General features: G+C 41.5%; 1 protein-coding gene across 6 annotated transcripts in view; it reads right to left on the bottom strand.

The window, feature by feature from the left end:
- LOC108696466 (Down syndrome cell adhesion molecule-like protein 1 homolog) overlaps nt 1–20443 on the bottom strand; it is a 146931-nt gene that overhangs the window by 109802 nt on the left and 16686 nt on the right. For 4 of the 6 annotated variants that reach the window (XM_041569269.1, XM_041569268.1, XM_041569271.1 and 1 more), the window contains 2 exons: nt 11221–11538; nt 3278–3439 (listed from right to left, as the gene is read on the bottom strand). In XM_041569269.1, the coding sequence (XP_041425203.1) occupies nt 3278–3439; nt 11221–11538 (480 nt within the window). The remainder of the gene's footprint in view (nt 1–3277; nt 3440–11220; nt 11539–20443) is intronic. The other 2 variants (XM_018225864.2, XM_018225865.2) reach the window with 1 other exon arrangement.

Here is a 20443-nt window from a genome sequence, read left to right as displayed (position 1 = left end):
TGTAGAAACAACCTGTTGTTCCTATGCTAAATCATCTTAAAAATGTGTTTCTCTTTTGGAACTGTGTTGCGGTACAGATAAAACAAGTTATAAAATCTTACACCTTATTGGTTAAAAACCAAGTTTTTTTTTTTTTTTAGAAAACTTTAAAATGTTCCTGTGTCATGTTGGGTCCAAATTGTTGTGGATGTGGTAAAATACTACTAAAATATTTTTTTTATAGCAGTGACTACCAAAATTATTGATCAATTAGAACATTTTATTTTTTTCCTCTCACCTAAATAAAATACATCTATCAAGTTTCCACTGGAAATAATGTGATTTTGTCAGGTTTCAGCTGACAACAAAATCATAAAATGCAGGGAATATCAGAGAAATTAAGCACAGTTTGACTGATTTTCTAAATTCAACATTTTATGAATAAGTTTGAGTGCTTTGCACAGAGGGAATGCAAGGAGACCTCAGAGCAGCCTCAGTTCACTTTGCACAAGTAGAGCTGTCCATGGTCCTGATGCTGTTCTGATACTTTGGTACAGAGGTATTTTCTATGCAAAAAGAAACTACTTTTTGTCAGCGAAGTACATAAGCATTTAATTGTTTTATGCCACATGAATTAATGGAATAATAATGTCAATGCAATTTTTAATGGATTAACTTCTCTAAGGATCTTCAGGTCAAGAAAAGGAATCTGTGTAATACTGGAAAATGTTATCTTCCCTAATTTTAAAGCTATAGATTTTCCACTATTCTTTGAGGACTTTTTGCTTACATTTAAACGGACTGCAGACCTTAACCATAAATCCCTCACGTCTTTATATTTTTAGTAGTAGGCTTAAAATGCGATTATATATTAATATTCTGTAACAGGAGTTGAATAATTGAGTAACATGACCTTCACATAAACATGCTCTTCTTGTGTGGTTTGAGGCTGGGAAAAAGGTAACCCAAAAAAAAAAAAATAAGAAAATGATGGATGCCCCAACAAAACTCCACTCTCCTCTAGATGGTGGCATGTTATGTGTGTTTTCTTAGGTATATGGACCCAGAGGCACATTTATCAAGGATCGAATTTCAAATTCATGTGAGTTTTTTTAAACCCCCTTAAATTTGATGTTCGAAATTCGACTAGGGAAAATTTATGAAATATAGAATTTTTAAAACTTTTTACTGATCCGAAAACTCAAACCAAATTTTTAATTATACAAAACTCGGTTCGATTATACAAAACTTGATTCTCCGGAAAAAAAACAGAATTTCAGGAAGGCTACAAACATCACCATATTGATCCCTGGACCTCTCCCATTGACTTATACTGTCAGTCGGCAGGTTTTAGATGGCGAATAGCCAAATTTGAATTCTTAAAGTATGATAAATCTCAAAAAAATCTAATTCAAATTGATTTAAAATCTCAAATCGAATTTGTATAATTCCCTAGTCTTATTTGAGAGTTTCGACCATAATAAAAATTCGAATTCTCAATTCGACCCTTAATAAAGCAATCTCATTTATGTAAATTAACTTAGTATAATTAATTATATACATATTTCAGTTGTGTTGCCCAGAAATGTACCCACCCCTGGTATTCTGGGTTGTGTTGTCATGACAAGCCAATACAAGTCATGTATGGCTCAACCATACTAAGCTCAGCTAGTTCTTCTAGTGGGTTTTGGCCCTTTGTACCTCTCTTTAACAGTAAGCTTTTATGTGATGGAATCAACTCCACAGGGCAATATTTGTTGAGCTCAATGTAAGGTAACCAGTCAGTGTTGGGATCAATTCCATTCTGCCAGAGTGTATTTGGACTGGTGCCACTGGGTGGGCATGTGCTTGTGGTAATATGTGCTCAGGGAGAGCATACATGACACTGTATGTTCTGGGGCAATGTCTATGGTACAGTCAGTATGCACCACATGAAATTATTATTATTATGAAAATTATTAGTAATCTTTATTTATAATTTGTTTAGGTAAGACTGTTATGACTTTGTTGTCTGAAAAGATGAGGAATTTGGTGGAGTGGGTAGAGTTTGTAGTGATCTAGGGGCATGTGGGGGTGTAAATCAACATGAAAAAGACAGAAACATGGGCTAACTTTCACATTTATGAATGCTGTTGGGTATGTCAGTGGTACAGTCAGCATAGGTTAGGAGCTTGTATATAGTGGTCTTATTGGTATATTCCGGGGCATATCACACTTGGACCAATCTCACTGTGCAATGTTTATATTAGGGGTCATTTTACTGCGCCAATCAGTATGTACTGGGAGCAATGCCACTATGTTAGTCAGTATGCAGAGGGAGCAATGTCACTATGGCAGCCAGTATGTACAGCACAATTTTTTTCTATATTTACTGGAATTTTCAGAAGGTTAGTTTAGTGCACTGTAATAGTGCCAGTAGGCCAGCAGTAATAATAGATACTTCATGCTTATAAAAAAAGGAAAGACTACAATGCAAAGATCAATAAACTAAGAGGACTAAACACAGGAAGGCTGTGGGTATCATATTGCACAAATGTTGTATAACAGTACAAGTAGGTTATTAAAAATAGCTTTATGGCAATTTTTGTGTAGGGTCTTTTTTCCTCCAAACATCATTGAGTCTGGTGTATATATGACCCCTTATATTGATATGGATAGTTATCTCACCAAATGTAATTATTATATGCAGTAACAGGTGATTTTATTAACGAAGTGTAAGAGGGCCCGAAGGCGCAGTAATAGTGTAGACCAAAGAGGAGACCAAACCAAGTTCGAGGTACAAGAGGGTTTATCAAAAGAATCGTCAAGGTACAGGCAAATAGATCAGACCAGGCAGCAGACAACAGGAATCGTAAGAACAGGCAAGAGTCGGTACACAAGAATCAAGAGTAATATATATATCACACCCAGGAACAGACGAACAGGAACCTATAGTTGGGCAGGGACTGGAAGGGGAGAGAGGTTTAAGTAGTCTCTGAGTTTGGCGCCAAAGTTGACGCACTGGCGTCAGACGCTGACGTGCTTGTGTCAGACGCCCACGTCCCCACGCTGACGTCCTGACGCCGGCGCCCATTCTGACGCCGGCGTCCATTCCGTCACCGGCGGCCAATCCGGGAGCAGGAAGACGATGACACCATGGAGCTGCGCCCATCAGGAACCATGCGGTGAGGCAGGAGGTCGCCATCTTGGACGCCATCTTTGGAAGGTGAGTTAGAATCCATTACAGTACCCCCCTCCTTAGGGGGGGCCCCAGGACCACCGAGACTAGAAGAAGAAGGGAAAAGTCTATGGAACTTACGGACCAAGGCAGGCGCATGGACGTCCGAGTTCCTCACCCAGGAGCACTCTTCCGGACCGAACCCTTTCCACTCGATGAGATACTGAAGAGTACCCCTGGAAAAACGAGAGTCCAAAATCCTCTTGACTTCGAATTCCTGGTGATCATCAACCAAGACAGGAGCTGGGGAAGAAGAAGAAGGACAAGACACAGCAGGCTTAAGTAACGAGACATGAAAGACATTTGGAATCCGCATCTCCGGAGGAAGTTGAAGGCGGACCGCCACAGGGTTGATGACTTCGACAACAGGATAAGGACCGATGAACTTAGGACCAAGTTTGGGAGTGGGAATTTTCAGACGAATATTACGAGTAGAAAGAAAAACTTTGTCACCAGGAGTATATGGAGGGGCAGGAACTCTTCTCTTATCGGCAAACCTCTTCTGAGCCAGGGAACTCTTCTCCAAATTAGTGGCAGTGGCCTCCCAGATAGCCAACATGTGAGCAGCTTGGTCGTTGGCCGCAGGAACGTTGATGAGAAGAAGATCTTGAGGAAAGGCCAACGGATTCCGACCATAAACACAGAAGAAGGGAGACTTTAGGGAAGAGGAATGCAGCGCATTATTGTGAGCGAACTCAGCCCAAGGAAGAAGATCTGACCAATCGTCCTGGCACAGAGACACATGACAGCGCAGAAACTGCTCCAAAGCCTGGTTGACCCGTTCAGCGGCACCATTGGATTGTGGGTGGTAAGCAGAGGAAAATTGGAGAGAAATATTAAGGGCCTTGCATAGCGACCTCCAGAACTTGGATATGAATTGAGAACCCCGATCAGAAACAATCTCAGCAGGAAAACCATGAAGACGAAAAATATGTTTAATAAAAAGTTCAGAAAGTTCAGAGGCAGAAGGCAATTTCCGAAGAGGAGTAAAGTGAGCCATTTTACTAAATCTGTCGATCACCACCCAGATCACAGTGTGGCCGGAGGATAAGGGCAGATCGACAATGAAATCCATTGCCACATGAGTCCAAGGGCGAGAAGGGATGGGCAACGGCAGGAGAAGACCTTTGGGAGAAGAATGACTAGCTTTAGAGACAGCACAGGTAGCACAGGAAGAAATAAAGTCTTTCACGTCCTTTCTCATCGATGGCCACCACACCAAGCGTGACAGGAGTTCAGTGGTCTTCTCAATCACCGGGTGACCAGCTTGTTTGGAATTGTGGGCTTGAGATAGGATGGCCTGGCGACACTCAGGTGGAACAAAGGCAACCCCCAAGGGAATGTTATCAGGAGCAGAGGCCTGGGCAGAAAGAAGTTCAGAAGCCAAGGAGGGAAACAGGGCAGCAATAATCTTGGAAGGAGGCACAATAGGTTCGGGATCTTCAGAACAAGAAATCTCGGGAACAAAACTCCTGGACAGCGCATCAGCCTTTCTATTTCTTGAGCAAGGACGAAAGGTGATGATAAAATTAAAACGGGAGAAGAATAAAGACCATCTGGCTTGACGAGGATTTAAACGTTTCAGGGACTGGATAAATTCAAGGTTCTTGTGGTCAGTAAAGATGGTCACAGGAATAGAAGATCCCTCAAGTAGATGCCTCCACTCCTCCAGGGCCAATTTGACCGCAAGCAGTTCACGATTCCCAACGTCGTAATTCTGCTCAGGAGAAGAGAATTTTTTGGAGAAGAATGCACACGGATGTAACTTCCCATCCGAAGAAGACCTTTGAGATAAGACGGCTCCAGCTCCCACATCAGAGGCGTCCACTTCAAGGAAAAAGGGTAGAAGAGGTTCGGGGTGTCTCAGAATCGGTGCAGAAGAAAAGGCCACTTTCAATGTTTCAAAGGCTTCCACAGCTAGAGGGGGCCAGTGCTGAGGTTTGCCCCCTTTTCGGATAAGAGCAAGAATAGGAGAAATCTTGGAAGAAAAGCCTTTAATGAACTGCCTATAATAATTGGCAAAGCCAATAAACCTCTGAATAGCCTTGACGCTGGTGGATAGAGGCCAATCAAGAATTGCAGTAACCTTGGCTGGATCCATCTTGAACCCCTGCTGTGAGATTATATACCCAAGGAAAGGGATGGAAGGCACCTCGAAAGAACACTTCTCCAACTTGGCGAAGAGATTATTCTTTCTAAGACGAAGAAGAACTTCCTTCACCTGACAACGGTGTTCCTGAAGATCTTTGGAGAAAATGAGGATATCATCCAGGTAAACGACTACACATTGCCCCAACAAATCTCTGAAAACGTCATTTACAAACTCCTGGAAGACCGCGGGGGCATTGCATAGACCAAATGGCATTACTAGGTACTCATAATGCCCGTCACGAGTATTGAAAGCGGTCTTCCATTCATCGCCCTCTCGGATCCGAATGAGGTTGTAGGCGCCCCGAAGATCAAGTTTGGTGAAGAGATTAGCGCCTCTCAACTGATCGAAAAGTTCAGAGATTAAGGGGAGAGGGTAACGGTTTTTGATAGTGATTTTATTCAGCCCTCTATAGTCGATGCAGGGCCGCAGACTGCCATCCTTCTTTTCGACAAAGAAAAAACCTGCTCCAGCAGGAGACGATGAGGGACGAATGAACCCTCTCTGGAGATTCTCCTGAATGTACGTTTTCATGGCAGCTGTTTCAGAAGGAGACAGAGGATAGGTGCGGCCACGAGGAGGCATAGAACCAGGTAAGAGCTCAACTGGGCAGTCGTAGGGTCGATGAGGAGGAAGAATCTCAGCGGAGCCCTTATTGAAGACATCCGAAAAGGATTGATATACAACTGGAAGAGAGGGCTTAGAAGACACAGAGGAAACTTTGACAATGGGCACAGCAGGTAAACAGTTCTGTTGGCAATGTGGACTCCAACGGGCAACTTGTGAAGAAGACCAATCAATGACTGGGTTATGGGTGCATAACCATGGAAGACCCAGAACAATAGGAGTAGAAGGGCAATCAATAAGAAGAAAGGACAGTCTCTCCAAATGCAGGGTGCCCACTTTAAGAGAAAGTTCCGGGGTGGTCTGTGAAATGATGGCAGAAGACAGAGGACGATCATCAATTGCCAGAGCTCGCAGAGGAATAGTCAAAGGAAGAAGAGGAACAGCATGTCGGCTGGCAAAAGTTTTGTCCATGAAATTCCCGGCAGCACCAGAATCTATGAAGGCTTGAACCGAGATTCTCCGGGAGCCAAACTGGATCTGTGCTGGAAGTAGGAAACGATGACCAGACGGTCGGGGAGAAGAACAAACTCCACCCAGGTAAGTTTCCCCAAACTTACCGAGGTATTGGCGTTTTCCTGGCTTCACAGGACACTCGAGGACGGAGTGAGCTTTGCCCCCGCAGTAGAGACATAATCCCGCCGCCTTTCTCCGGTTCTTCTCCTGTTTGGAAAGACGAGCCCGTCCAATCTGCATCGATTCCTCAGCAGACGTAGGAGAGGAAGAAGCAGAAGTCGCAGGAGGTGGAGAGGGCGAGAAGTAAGCAGGATTGTTGAGCAGGGGTCTCTGGAAGCGGGGGGCCAGGATAGGCTGGAAACGAGGGTTCTTCTTAGAATACTCACGGTCTAGCTCGACCTGGAACTCCCTCTGGCGAGTATCAACCTTCACGGCCAAGGCGACCAACTCTTCCCAGCGGGAAGGAATTTCCCGGGATACGAGGTCGTTCTTTATTCTTATAGCTAGGCCGTTATAGAAGGCAGCATGGTAACCGTCATTGTTCCACGACGTCTCCGCTACCAGGGTGCGAAACTCAATGGCATACTCAGGAACCGAGCGGGAGCCTTGCTGGAGCTGGAACAACCGAGCCGAAGAAGCTATGGCTCGTCCAGGAGCATCAAACACCGTCCGGAACTCATGGAGAAAAGCACAGGCATTATCGATCAGAGGATCCTTCTTTTCCCAAAAGGGTGATGCCCATTCTAGGGCCTTTCCCTGCAGACGGGAAATAACATAACCCACTTTGGCTCGCTCCGAGACAAACTGACCTGGCAGAAGGTCAAACTGGATCTCACATTGGATAATGAACCCTCTGCAAGCGTCAGGATCACCACTGTAGAGAGGAGGTGCGGGGATGCGAGTCTCGGAGACTTGGAGCGGGGTTGCAGGTACAGCAACTGGTGCCACGGGAATCAAGGTAGACACTTTCTCCAGGACTGCGCCAAAGTGAGACTGGAGTACTTCATAAGAGTCAATTCGGGAAGCCAAAGCTCGAATGGTTTCACCAGGATCAGGCGAAGCATGAGTCTCCTCCAAAGGGTCCATGGCCCAACTATACTGTAAGAGGGCCCGAAGGCGCAGTAATAGTGTAGACCAAAGAGGAGACCAAACCAAGTTCGAGGTACAAGAGGGTTTATCAAAAGAATCGTCAAGGTACAGGCAAATAGATCAGACCAGGCAGCAGACAACAGGAATCGTAAGAACAGGCAAGAGTCGGTACACAAGAATCAAGAGTAATATATATATCACACCCAGGAACAGACGAACAGGAACCTATAGTTGGGCAGGGACTGGAAGGGGAGAGAGGTTTAAGTAGTCTCTGAGTTTGGCGCCAAAGTTGACGCACTGGCGTCAGACGCTGACGTGCTTTAGTCAGACGCAGATGCCCGCGTCCCCACGCTGACGTCCTGACGCCGGCGCCCATTCTAACGCCGGCGTCCATTCCGTCGCCGGCGGCCAATCCGGGAGCAGGAAGACGATGACACCATGGAGCTGCGCCCATCAGGAACCATGCGGTGAGGCAGGAGGTCGCCATCTTGGACGCCATCTTTGGAAGGTGAGTTAGAATCCATTACACGAAGAAACTTGCAGTACTGTTACTGGTACTGTTTTTATAAAAACAAATGTTTTCATATACTTTAAAGGAAAAGGAAAGTTGTTTCACACTTGGGGGTGCCAAGCAGGCCCGGACTGGCAATCTGTGGGTTCTGGCAAATGCCAGAGGGGCTGCTATAAGGTCCCATAGAAAGTCAGTATTTAGTGGGCTGGTGGGGGCTGATTGGGCCTCTATGTGGGCTGTTTGGGCCTCTGTGTACCTGAAATGCCAGGGCCTATTTTAATTCTCAGTCCGGACCTGGTGCCAAGTAAATACATTCACTTGGGGGTGTCTTAACATTTGGTACCCCCAAGTGTGAAACGACTTTCCTTCTCCTTTAAGTCTTATTAAAGAGATCCCGTCATCCAGACATATGAACCTGTTAAATTAACGTCATTTTCAGATTAAACACAAAACCCATATTCTTTTTTTTTATCCATACCTGTTATAAAGCTATTTTAAAATCTCAGCTGCTAATCACATTCCTCAGGTATGTGTATTAGGTCCCCCATTTTGGTGTATAAACAAGAGTTTAGCAGGATGCAATGCTTGCCTTAATAACAGTGTTCACAAAATGGCTGCTGCCTGTTTTTATTTTTCCCATTTTAAAGGGGTTGAGTTTTTGTTTCAAGTTTTTTTTTTTTAAATAAGCAAACATTTGACACTTAAGTTTTCGAAAGCCTTGTTTGTTAGAATCTTTGAGTGACATTACCTCTTCAAAGGAAATATGGCAGCCCCTGTCATATAAATGAACAAATGAACATAATATTTAAAATGAATGAGCAGATTTTTAGTAACTGGAATTTTTTTTAAAAAAATTCCAAATTCAATAAAAAACCTTGAATCAAATACATATTTGTGTTCATTTATATTTATAACCAACAGTGTTTTCTAATGGCCAAATTTTCATGACAAATGGTTGAATCGTTTTATGCAATACAAGCAATAAGCATTTATCAGCACCAAATTCATATTTTTTGGCTATGGTTGAATACAGAATATTGCACCTTGCTCCTTGGGCCAAATTAAGAATCTGGCAAAAATTGCTGAGTTCAACCAGTGTCCAATAATAAATTACCCTGAGGGTTGTTCCCTTTTAAGTATGAAGTATTGTTTAACCCCTTTAAAATGGCTGTCTGAAACAGACCCATGTTCTGTTAATATAAAACACAATCATAACTGTCTAGCAAAACTCCCCATAACAAATATAGTATAATAAAATACAGTTCAGTTATCCTGTCCACAGAATACCCTCAGCTTCTGCTATACTGCCTTACTTGGTTGTTTTATTAGAGTACTTATTAGAGTGTGATACACAAAACACCGAAATCCGAAACATAATTGTGCAACTCTGCTGCCTGTAGAGTAAGCTATTTTGACTACTTGCCCTTAAATGTACCAGTGCAAATACTTCTATATAAAGATATGCCCGAAGGCAAACTGCAATAAATAATAAACACTCTTCTACTAACACAGAACGTATCCCTAATAATGTTTAAGCATACTGGGCTTGAAGGTAAAAGTGGTGATACAAAGGGGTATATTTATCAAAGAGTAAAGTTAGAGGTTGCCACAGTCCTCTAGAGTAAAATTCCGCCACTCTCCATTCATTTCTATGGGATTTTTAACAGAGAATTTATCAATGGGTGAAAGTGAAAGTTCATCCTTTGATAAATAAGCCTTTCAAAAATCCCATAAAAAATGAATGGAGAGTGGCGGAATTCCACTCTAGAGGACTGTGGCGATCTCTAACTTCACTCTTTGATAAATTTTCCCCCGAAGTGCAGCAAGTGTTTTTTAGCCATCAGAAAACTATTGCTATGACAGACTAAAGAAACTATGTTGAGCAGTAAAATGTCTGCATTAAAGAAATTTACATAGGGCATGGACTAGTAAAGGCAAATTCACATCTATTAATGATTTCTTTGATCTTAGTTGGTGCCATTGATTATGAGAAAGGCATGCACTGTAACATTTATGATACAAATATACAACAAAGCAGGTAAATTAAATTTGCCATTAAATGTGCCTGGCCAGGCATGTCCAGACTAAGATTCAAAATTGCCCCTTACATTTCAAAGACCACAGTCCAATACAGGCTCAATAAATAGTGGCTATCTATAGCATCTTATAGAATGCCAGAATGCCAGAATCTACAGTTTGCCAGTCTGGGCCTGAACCCAGGGCCTGAATTAAAATTCCAAACAGTCAGCAGAACACAACAGAGATGAATGTTAAACTGTTAATGTTAAACTTCAGATCAGATGAAAGGGACTCAATGTAATCATACCTACTTTAATAGGAATTGCTTCTAACTACTTGTTTCAGTTTATTGTAAAATGATTTCTTCTCTCACTGCTTCAGCTACCTCCTAAAAGGTTAGCTATTGGTTGCATGTATGTTTAGAAAAAAGTGTTTTTAAAATGTGTCATCTAGCACATTCTGAACATATCTATCTGCTAGCGTGATGTACTTCTAGCTTTTCTTCTACTGCCACAGGTTATTTCTAAACTACTACTCTACTACTAGTGATGTGCGGGCCAGCCCGATACCTGTGGGTCGGGCCGGTTTGGGCCGCCCTCGATGCACCGGTTGTGGGAAGTTGGAGCAGGTTGAGCTCTTCTGCCTATCTCAACATCTGTGACCGCACACTGCAGACTTCTGTTTTATAGGCGCAAGTCTGTCTGCCCGCTCCTTTTGTGATGTCATCTGTGGGGATGCGCCAATCTATGAAAAGTGGGGGGAAGCTGGGTGTGGGTTGGGTCAAGCTTTTCTTGACCTGCACATCACTATCTAATACATTATCAGTATGACACTTTTATAAGAATGCATTACCTTGGGTCAGCATCAGAAAAAAGTCTATTCCCCCTTACGTACTGGATACATTGAAGATATCGGCATAGAACAGTCTATATACATAGAGGTGCTTTTTCCAAAGTATTCTTTTACTTTGTTAGCATTCACAATTGTTTGATAGAGATAGTTTTACTATCACTGTTATTGTTATTCATATACACATTCAACTCAAGTAAATGGGATGAAAAAACAAATACCCACATATGTAAAATCTGGTCATTCATGTAAGAAGCTGAAGGATGCAAGCACTGGCAACTAGCAAGTGGTATCAGATGCTCTTGATGAAGAATTCCATACCCTTACCTGCTTTGACGCGGATGTTCGGACTCCGGATTTTGCCTGCGGAGTTCTCGGCTGTGCAGAAATAGTCATTGTCGTGTATAAAGCTATTGAAAGCGGACGGGGAGAAAGGGTACAGTTGAAGTGTGCCATTGGCATGTACGTGCCTAATGTGTGGCACATCATAAATGTCATCTCCTGTCCCAAGGTACCATCGAAGGGTTGCACTAGGAGATCCGGCAGCCGGGCAGGGGATGAAAACCCCCACAGTGCTTGAGAATGTGATCTGCAGCAAAGAAGTGTTCACAAAGTATAGACTTGTGCCAGCATCCTCCAAATGAGCTGCAAGAAGACAGAGATAACAATGAGCAACTGCACCAAACAAAGCAATCTAACTAAGCAACAGTTGAGAAATTCAACCAGCCAGTCACTCTCAGACAGTGGAAATGGAGATAAAGCAATCAGGGTACACAAGCAGAGACGGTTCATGTACCAAAAATATAATACCATTTTTACCCACAGGTTATTTTCAGATCACAGAGGTCAGCTTTCTAACTGTTGCTCACAACTTATCTTGTCTCTCAGTATCTTCATAACTATACCCAAATGCCTTGTTTTGAATTTGCAGCATCTATTTGAAGCCAACAAAAATAGATATGATACTATCCAGTAACAAATTTAGAATGCAATACATGCTTTATATAGGTAGAAGAGGCAGTTGCCTAGGGTGCACTGGTGGGAATGAGCTGGACACCTACCTCTTCTGCTTGTCTTCCCCTAGTTTCAGGCCATCTGAATCTGCCTTCTCTGTGTGCAAGTCACACACGCAGTAGGGTGCACAAGTCTCACGCAAATGCACACGTTGTACTGGAGTGGGGTGCACATGCCATGGGGAGGAACATATTGGTGTGATCACTTGCCCTGTATTTAAGACTGGGGTCACACAAGGTGTTTTCTCCGCCAGCTGAGAAACCACCAATCTGCTGCCTTCCCTCCCAACTTTAGTGTGCCAAAATCACAGTGTGGGGGGTTGCCTCATTCACTTGAAAAAAAATACGGACATTCCTATATGTTTCACATTCCTCCCTTTTAATAACATTGGCATCAAGCATATTTTTACTGGCCAGGTGGTAACCCTAATGGGGGAAGATTTCAGAGAAAATTTGCCTCTGAAAGTACTGACAGGTGGATGTTGTGCTGGTCAGTGCACACTAAAGTTGGGGTGGAAGACAGGTGATAGTTCCTTTTCTGCTGGTGTATTTATAACTGGTGGTGAAAAGACCTTGTGTGACACTACCTTTAAGTTACTGTGTGGTAAATCCAAGCAAGCATTCCACCATTTTTTTTCCCCCTCTATATTGAGAGAGGCGGTATAGCACTCTAGTGGACTGCGGTGATCTCTAACTTCACTCTTTGATAAATATACCCCTATGGGATCCGCAGGTTTGCATATACACTTGCTGAAATACACTGCATATTTTCAATATGGCAGCCAACTTTTGTAAGATGCATTGTGCATATTTACGTATTTGTGGCGTTGTATGCTGGTGACATTAATTAAGTTGCGTATTGATGATCAGCACAGCTACATTTTGCATGTAAATTGCTTTTTGGCTTGGCATGGCTGATTGTGGTTCCATTTCTGACCTATTGCAATTTATATAGGGTTCAGATTTGGTTCAGACAGACTCTTGAATTCTGATGAATCCAAATCTTGCTCGAATTCTGAACTGAACCAGGGATTCGGTGCATCCCTACTATTAACTTATTACATGTCCTCCTCATGGGTACCACTACTTGACCTTAAGATAAAACAAGATTATGGTTCCATATATGATCCAATGCAATTAAGAACATATTAACCATTATGTAAGTGAACTTATATTTGTAGGAGATCAGAGAAGTCTTCCTCCAGTTCTACCTGCATTCCTTTCAGGCTAACCAGCTCCTGTGCCTTAGCTTCCTCCACTTGTAACATCATCCCACCAAGTTACAGGCATGGGAGCAATTCAGTTGGTGGGGAGGCTATATTAGATGCCTTCAATTTTATTAGATGACTGTTTCATTTTTCTCTTTCTAGATAAAGTTAATTATTGCTGAAAATCTCACTGTATTTTATTTCTTAGTGGTCCCTCAGTGCCCATCAAGTGAAGGCACTGTGCTGCAACATCCGAGTTTCCCAGTCTCTGCCAAATTTATGCGAAGGGTTCCCAGGTAAACTCCAGGTGTAAAGATAGCCATAGATGTGCAGATTTTATTCTTTGTGTGACGAACGTTCTTTCGTTTCAGTCTAGCAATCTATCATTAACCATTCAGATTAAAATAAGTAGGAAAAATAGCAAATCAGATGATATTCTGGTCATTAATTGGCAGACAGCATTGGTACGAAAGTTATTTCTGACAAATAATAGTGACAACCATCCATTGATATAGTCAGATAGGCTATACATGCAGAAATATTATCGTTAGCAAACACAAATCTTCTAACCTGTCCGATTCACTAAACGACTGGCATTGTTATTAAAAATGTCAGGACGATAGCTACACGGTCTGAAAATCATATAAACCTTAATTTCATACCGTGGTATCTTTACGTCTATGACCAGCTTTAGTGGGTGTAATTGACAAGTTTGCCAAGAAAGGGTTACACATATCAACCTTCATTCTCTGCAGGTCTCTACTACTACTTTGCTGATTACAGTAACATTGGGAATTACTTCCCACTAGGCAAGAGCCAGGGCCTCCATGATACTCATGCCTAATGACAGCAAAATGGTTAGACACTTTTGAAGACCAAATATATATATTCTTTAGAACAAATGTACCAGATGCATTATTTAAAACACAGTAACCTTAATTTGGACATCACCACCATAATACAGGCGGTGCTGTATTTCTCAGTCTCAGCCCTTCAACCCAACCCTTCTTTTCAACATACAGGACTATAAATAACAATTCAAAGACAATGAACCAGTTGGCAACTTTATGACTACCACATTTTCAGTGATAAGAGACCTAACCGCTAACTCATTTGTCTCCAAGAGGAAGTTATCTTAAATAAGAAACATATCTGTTCTGTTTGTGTACAATGTTTAACGTTAAACAGCTGGCATGTGGAGCAGAGATAAGGCTTGTTAACTTTAGCGCCACACTCTTGTGCCAGATAGTCTGATATAGTACATTAAACAAGAACAGTAAAGACACCATACTCTATGATTGTTATCCTGTACCATATTGCTAAAATCTGCACATTTACACAAAAGAAATGGAACTTTATTACAAGCCAGAAAACCTAGTATAGAAGCCCAGGTGATCTTAAAGGAAAAACCCCAAACAGTGTAGGTCACTATAAAAATAAATTGTCTTAAACAGCCAATATGTAAAACCCTGCTTCATCTAAATAAACCATTTTCTTAAATATACTTTTCTTGCAGTATGTGTAATTGGGTAATCCTAAATAGAAAATTGCCAAATTAAGAACTAAGGACTGCACTGTGGGATCATACCATTTAGGTGCACACAAACAAACCAAGGGCACACATACATGCTAGGTCACATGAGCCAATTACAGGACGGTTGTCTCCCATAGACTCCATTATAATCAAGTAATCCAAATTTTTAAAAATGATTACCTTTTTCTCTGTAATAATAAAACAGTACCATGTATTTGATCCCAACTAAGAATTTTTTTTTGCTCGAAACAAGTTTATTAAAAATCACTTATGCAAAAAGTCAAGCATTTTCTTGTACACAAGTATTGCAGAGAATGAAATACATATCATTATGCTAAAATTGCAGGATAGTCAGCAGACACTAGTTATTTCTCGATTCACATACAATTGGGATTTATGTCCCTACTGCTACTAACCCTCTAATGTTGTGTCCAGCCACTGCTGCCAGCTTCTCCACCTTGGATATGTCCTTTTCTGGTAAGTATAGTCCTCTCTTTGTTACACACGGAGGTAACTGATTGGTGTCAGTGTATAATATTGGGTGGGGAGCTGCTCTTCTTGTTAAGTGTAATTTGTCGCCTGGCCTGGAACCTTTGGTACTAACTGCCTATGTGCTACTGGTATGTATTCCCTAATTCCTATACCAAGGAGGCACAAACCCAGATCTGCCGGTAGAGTGGTGCCTGTTATCTAAAGGTGGCCATACACGGGCCGGTAAAAGCTGCCGACAGACCGTGTCGGCAGCTTATTGGCCCGTGTATGTGGCCCCCCGACGGGCTTCACAGATCGAGATCTGGCCGAAAGTCGGCCAGATCTCGATCGGATGGGACAAAAAATCCCGTCGGATCGCGGCCGCATCTATTCGTTGATGCGGTCCCCGATCCGCCCGCCCGTTAGGCATCGTTAGGATCCGATCATTGGGCCCTAGGGCCCACGATCGGATCAGCCCGATATTGCCCACCTTAAGGTGGGCATATCGGAGGGAGATCCGCTCGTTTGGCGACATTGCCAAACGAGCGGATCTCTCAGTGTATGGGCACCTTTAGACAGGTGCTTTAGAATCTCAGCCCAGTACTTCTGCAGTTGAGAGCACTGCCACACAGTGTGCAGCAGGGTGGCTTGTTTGGATTCACATCTTAGGCATTTTGGTAAGACATTAGGGTACATTGTGGTAGCTTTGTTCTGTTATAATAAGCTCTATGCACCATATATAGCTGCAGCAGTCTGTCATTGTAGTGGTATGATACTTGTTTGAGTGAGTGTATTGTCTGGTGTTTGGATGTAGGTACCTCCAAATTTATACCAGCCCTATACCATCAAGTAGCTGTTGTAATTCACTAGTTCTGTACGTCAATCTTTGCCCTGGTTTTACTAACTTGTCCAGGTCAGCTTTGAGCAGTGTGTTAAAGTCACCCATTACAACTGTGTTTGCATGTGGGTATTGGGCCATAAATTGTGCTAGCGCCACTAGGCTATCCCTTTTATAGGGTGGGGGATATAATCTTTGCAAGGATTAATTCCTTGTTGTGTATGTGGCAGTGCACGAAGATATACCTTCCTTTAGCATCAGACTTTATTGTGTATAATATTAACAGTGTCACTCCTGCTGAGTGGTTTGAGTAGGTGGAGTGATAAGCCCACCTCACCCATGGCTTTTTAAGAGCCATAACTTTGCCCCTGTCAAGTGAGTTGCTTGAGATATACCAGGACCAGCTTTCTTTTTATAGGGCATTTAAAGAGATACTGACATCAGAAATAACCTTTTTTTATTATCTATCATAAAATTGTCTTTGAATGCTATTTATAATTTTGCCTTAAAAGTATTTGCCTGATGCTTTTACATTACCTTTCTTACTACCCTGTTCCTCCATGAGGGGGCTGCTATATTTGTGCAGCAGTAGTTCGTTAGCATTAGAAACTCTAACTGACAGGCTGAGAAAGGACAGGTTGGCAAAACAGTGAGGTTTAGGAACTTCAAGTGACAATTACTTACAAAAACCAGAACTATCAGTGAAAAAAAGATCAGCTTGACCTATAGGTAAGTTTTAATGTAAATTAATATTTTGAAAAGAAAATTTTTAGTGTAAGTATCACTTTAAGACATCCAACATTCCAGCTAATTAACTTGGTGGCCATTTTACATCTGTTTTGGCACAACTGCTGTATACAATGGAAACATTCTCCCTGCCTAACTTTTTCTTGAGCAATAACATTTGCAAAACACCCTCCCTTTCCACACCTTCCCCAACTGGGGGCAGAATTATTCCGGTGAACAGTCAGATTAACCGTAGGAACAAGTAAACAAAAATGAACCAACGTTACATCAGCCCCTCTCTCTGGCCCAGGACTGTGGACCCCCATGACCACCCTTCTTCTATGGTATTAAGAGGAGTTATGAGTTATTGTTATGGAGTGGGTATTTTCCAACAGTGTGGCAAAGTGTCTTAGAGTAACTCATAAATAAAAAGTAACTGTATGTTTGCCAAGATCCCTTAGGGGTTACTTTTACTGCCCCATAGCCTCGTGTCTGCCATTATTTACAGAGCTGGGGTCCAGCCAGCTATTAGCTTCTTGTGGCAAAGTGAAGAAGTGTGAAGCCCCATTCTGGAAGATCTGGAGGCAAGCCAGGTAGAGCATAGCTTAGATCATTTTTGCAGCTCGCAATCTTTTATCTTTTTTGTGCTCCATTTTGCCTCACTGGGGTAGCTATTGCCAGTCCAGTTCTTCTGAGGAAGGTTTAGAGTGGACTTAGATCAGAATAATACTGGCCCAGAGAGAGGAGCACTCAACTCAACTCAATGTCTGCTCACATTTAGCGTCAGGCCACGCCCAACTAAGATTTAAATAATCCTTATTGGAAGCAAAACCAGGTTATTGGGTCTATTTAATGTTTACATGATTTTCTAGTAGACCTGGGGGCACATTTACTATGGGTCGAATATCGAGGGTTAATTAACCCTCGATATTCGACCATCGAAGTAAAATCCTTCGACTTCGAAGTCGAAGTATTTACTGCATTTACTTCAATTGAACGATCGAAGGAAAAATCGTTCGATCGAACTATTAAATCCTTCGATTCGAATGATTTTAATCCATCGATCGAACGATTTTCCTTCGATCAGAAATTGCTTAGAAAGCTTATGGAGAAGGTCCACATAGGCTAACATTGGTGCTCAGTAGGTTTTACATGGCAAAGTAGGTCGTCGAAGTTTTTTTTAAAGAGACAGTACTTAGACTATCGAATGGTTGAATAGTCGAACGATTTTTAGTTTGAATCGTTCGATTCGAAGTCGAAGGTCGAAGTAGCCAATTCAATGGTCAAAGTAGCCAAAAAAAAACTTGAAATTCAACGTTTTTTTCATTCTAATCCTTCACTCGAGCTAAGTAAATGTGCCCTTTAAAGTATGAAGATCCAAATTACATAAATATCCGTTATCTGGATAACAGGTCCCATACCGGATAGTACTCTGCATTTCATTATACTTGGGCTACATTAATTGCACAAATTTGCATTCAAAAGTCAATGTTTTGTATGTCTTCGTATATTAGGCAGTACATGGGATTCACTAAACATTGGGTAAGAAAAAGCATAGATGTTTAGTTAATGCTCTGCAAAGGTTATTTTCAGACTATTGCCTGAAAATGGTTTCTTTGTTATGTGTCCCTGATGGAGCTGAGAATAGTAAAACACACAGCAGTGTTACCTTATTTTGTTATCTCCTAAGTATTATATTAATGATCCTATATAGTTAATGCAAATGTATTATCTCCTCAGGGCAACCATCAATAATCACGGGGCCCAATACTAGTAAGCTGGCATTGCCCTCCTCCCAGGGTGCATCAATTATTACACCACCGGTCACCCTGGGTACCCTGACAACCTGACAAAAAAGTACCCATTGCTTGCATGACTATGTTCCTTATTTGACTTGTACTGACTTTGACTTGTATTTGACTTTGACTTGTAAACCAGAAACATTACCAATTATCCTTCCAAATTCTGCCCATTCCAGTGTATGACCCATCCCTTTCCCAATCAGAAAAACATGCTTTTCCACCACAGGGCCCCCTGACTGTACTATTCCCTGTACATCACTAATGATGGCCCTAATTATCCTATATAGTCACACTGATTGGACCCAGTACAGTATACCCATATTATTTCTGGAATCAATGCCCATCCTTTGATGAATACATGTTCATATTTCAGATGTCAACTTATCTCAAGTCATCAGGGAGATCATGGTTTTAAACCCACAAAATTAACAAGAATGAATACATTCTGAATTTGAGAGGCCTAACCTAAACATTAAGGGCGTTATTTACCATAATCCAAATTTATCTCATTCCTTAATTAAACAAAGCTCGACCAAACTCCCATCATTTTGCCTTATTTATCATTGAAATAACTTGAAGAAATCAGATAGCGAAAAAAAATTGAGCAAAAACCCAAATTGTACAATTTTTCAGACTTTTTATTCCCGAATCCATCAATTTGTATGGGTTATTGCCTGAAAACCCCAAATGTTTCAGATTATCAGGGTTAAACCGAGTGCAGACCACGGTATCTGCCATTGACTTATACATGACCTCGACAGTTTTGAGATTCTGGGTTTTTGGATTTTAGGTTATCATTTTTTTTTTTTATCATGAAAAATTTGAGTTTTTGCCCCAAAATATAACCCCCTAAATGTAAAGATAAAACTGAAATAGCACATATAGACTAGAAACATTTAAAAACTGGGGTACACCAGTACATTATTCTTTATATAACCCATGTATGATTCCCTCTAATTTCTTTTTGTTTTTTGTGCATACTTTTAAAACTTGTGTGTAGCTTTCTGTATGTGCATACAGGTGCTGGCTCCGAACATTTATGTGTGTTCACACAATCTTTCTGCACACCACAATTTGTTTTGCACTAAACTCAATATTTGTCTGCATGGGCAAGAGTGCATGGCTTAGAGGGAACTTTGACAATGGACCAATAACTACAGAAGCTTAAGGGACTGTGTCCACAAGGGCCTGAGGGAGACCTATGGACAAAAAGAATAGATAATTCACCACTGGCATAACAAAGGGTCCACAAATGGTCCACACAGCCCATTTTATACATGAAGTAAAACAAGCTCATTGTTTATTGCGGACAGTGCAGAGGTAAAATTGAGAAACTGTTGATGACTGGGGCACCAGTCTCATCTTATGCACAGAGGTTCACGGGTCTCTGGTTATGCCATTGGCTACAATGTATTAAGCAGGACCTTATAATACATAAAGCACTATGTTCAAGACAATTTGCTGTCTGTACTGTGCATAACAAAATCTTACAAAGTACAGTATGGAACAATGCTTTCCACATTGAAAACCATTGATAAGCCCTTAATTAGCCTACATAAGTACTGGAGCTAATAAAAAGAGGCTTGTGAGAAGTAAATATCTGTTGTTCCTATTTAAGACTGAAGGTACATGGGGCATATTGCATACCTCCCAACGTCCTTTTTTGTGGCCACAACCCCTAATTACCATGTTCCTTTTACAAAATTTAGCAGGTTATGAAAGTTTGAACATATGTCTGTGTTTTTTTTTCAGTTATTACAGTTTTGCTAATGAAGGTAAATTGTCCTTTAAGGTTTGAGTCTAACTTTCCCATTGTTATCTTATATCTTATCTTATATTGTTACAATTACTTATTTGCTTATCTTGAAATTGTTACAATTGCTGATGCTGTGTCTGTTCTGGGCTCTCTGCCTAAAGCCAATTAAGTTAGAAACTTTGTTTCTTTTTCTGGCTGTTCA

The sequence above is a fragment of the Xenopus laevis genome, chromosome 7L (assembly GCF_017654675.1).
Source record: "Xenopus laevis strain J_2021 chromosome 7L, Xenopus_laevis_v10.1, whole genome shotgun sequence".
Taxonomy (NCBI): domain Eukaryota; kingdom Metazoa; phylum Chordata; class Amphibia; order Anura; family Pipidae; genus Xenopus; species Xenopus laevis.
Note: the sequence above shows the minus strand (reverse complement) of the source record. Positions and strands in the feature narration are given on the sequence as shown.